General features: G+C 58.4%; 3 protein-coding genes across 3 annotated transcripts in view; all 3 read right to left on the bottom strand.

Annotated features, from left to right (window-relative positions):
• Nucleotides 1-797: 797 nt before the first annotated feature.
• Nucleotides 798-1385, bottom strand: Tco025E_00006 (ATP-dependent DEAD/H RNA helicase; the record flags this gene model as incomplete). The annotated part of the gene is made up of 1 exon (XM_029366955.1): nucleotides 798-1385. The coding sequence occupies one exon, from the start codon at nucleotides 1383-1385 to the stop codon at nucleotides 798-800; it is 588 nt and encodes a 195-aa protein (XP_029232828.1).
• Nucleotides 1386-1447: 62 nt separating this feature from the next.
• Tco025E_00007 (uncharacterized protein) lies at nucleotides 1448-1810 on the bottom strand (the record flags this gene model as incomplete). The annotated part of the gene is made up of 1 exon (XM_029366956.1): nucleotides 1448-1810. One exon carries the CDS (start codon nucleotides 1808-1810, stop codon nucleotides 1448-1450), a length of 363 nt encoding a protein of 120 aa, XP_029232829.1.
• Tco025E_00008 (ATP-dependent DEAD/H RNA helicase) overlaps nucleotides 1807-1864 on the bottom strand; it is a gene marked incomplete at both ends in the record, with an annotated part of 600 nt that continues 542 nt past the window's right edge. Inside the window, one exon of the mRNA XM_029366957.1 lies at nucleotides 1807-1864. This exon is cut by the window's right edge and continues 542 nt beyond it. Within this exon, the coding sequence (XP_029232830.1) occupies nucleotides 1807-1864 (58 nt within the window).

The raw sequence follows: 1864 nt of genomic DNA on the forward strand, positions 1-1864 counted from the left end.
TGTCACGCGGCATGGCCTTGCGCATATCTAGAGCATCTTCGTCATCCTTAAACGTCCCTTTGGGGCCATCACCTCGGTAGTAGCCAAGCACGCGCCGGTAGACAACGTAGCCAAGTTTCTGGTACATCGCCTGCGCGACCTTATTGCTTTGCCGCACAAACAAGTCCACAAAGTACGCGTTGTGAAGGCAGGACGTTGTGGTCTCGAGCTCCCTCATGAGTGCCTCTCCCAAACCAAGGCGACGAAACGTTGGCGCGACTGTGACTGCGGACACGTGCCCGTGGAAATCCTCGCCTCTTCCCTCGGCCTTGCCGAGTGTGTACGCCATGCAAATGCCCGTCGTCGGGTGAACACACATGCGCTGATACTCGGGCCAGTGCGTGACGTACTCGCCGTAGAACGCGGTGCTGTAGGTCTCCGTTAACTGGTCCAGGTTGACAAAGTTGAAGCCCATGATGTCCGTGAGTTTGAGGTCCCGGTATGCTGTCATGGTTCTCTGTCTCCCTTCTCTCTGCAAAGTTACAAAAAAAAGCCAACAGGAAGACGCGTTAGTGGTACAAATCAAAATTTTAAAAGGGAAAGCAAAACGGAGTTCGGCGCACGCGCAGCAAACGTGTCATGGGTGGCACAAGAGGCCACCCCACGAGGCCTAACAATAGCACTCAGTATGATTATTATCCTCAACCAACGGGAGTGCACCTTGTTTTGTTTTGTTTTTCATGCCTTGGGTGCGTGGCTTCTCTTTTCACTCCGTGTCAAGCCCGTTTCGATCCCCCCTCCCCCTCCTTTCGACAGGCTTATGCGTCAAACTCCGTGAATTGAAGGGCTTTATGTGCCGGCGCCTCGTTTCTCTTCCGCTCAAACCAATCCCGCGTCACCTTGCGCTGCTTCTGCACCATCGTGCTCCGGTAGCGGTCATCGTGACGCACCTCCACCTTCGGTCTCCTGCGGCTTCCGGGGCCACCGCTCCCTCGCCCCTCCTCTTGAGTGCCGGGGGAGGACGCCCCTCGCGCGACCTTTCGGTCCTCCCGGATAAAGCTCTGAAGCTGCGCCCGCACCTCGCTGGGTTTCTTGTCGAGGCCAAAGCTCTGCGCGACGTGGCCAAGGTGGAGGACGTCCGAATTAAAAACACGGGCCTTGAGCTCTCTGGAGTGCCCTGCGTAGGCCCGGAGGTAGGACTGGTACGCAAACAGCGCCAGCCGCGTGAGGTCATCCCTCCGGGCCTCATCCCCACCAGGTAAGCCATCTTCGTTCCCATCTCGCTTCATGACCACTCGGCTGATGGCGCGCTCGAGGGTGGCCGCACTCTGCATCCACACGTGGTTCGCCTTGGGGTCCAGCTTCGTCAAGTAGTACAAAAACGACTCGTACTTTCTCTCCTCCATCGCCGGCAGAGGCGCCTCATCTTCCGCAGGCGAGCCCCCGCCCTCCTTGGCGATAAAGCGGCTCAGGTAAGGGACGTATCCCGCCTCATGTGGCATGAGAAACAGCAGGGAGTCTCCGGCGTTGCCAATGCGGGCGGTGCGCCCGATACGGTGAACGTAGCACGCCGGATCCGCCGGGGGGTCGTAGTGCACGATCCAGTCCACCCGCGGCATATCCAGCCCTCGGGCAGCCACGTCTGTACAGAAGAGAACACCCCTTGGAGAACGCTGGGCGGCCGCATCAAGCTGCTTGAAGGCCTTAAAAACGGAGGCGCGGTCAACCTGTGGCATATTTCCATGCAACTTGAAAATATTGGCATCAAGAAGTGCGTCGCTCTCTGCGAGTGCTTGCCCCGCAGCATTCTCCTCCTCGCTGCTCGAATCATCCTCGAAGGTGACAACGTCCTCGCGGTGGTCTTGGAGGTGCCTGTTGGCCTCCT

This window comes from Trypanosoma conorhini, assembly GCF_003719485.1.
Source record: "Trypanosoma conorhini strain 025E chromosome Unknown Tco_14.4_contig_00001, whole genome shotgun sequence".
Classification (NCBI taxonomy): Eukaryota; Euglenozoa; class Kinetoplastea; order Trypanosomatida; family Trypanosomatidae; genus Trypanosoma; species Trypanosoma conorhini.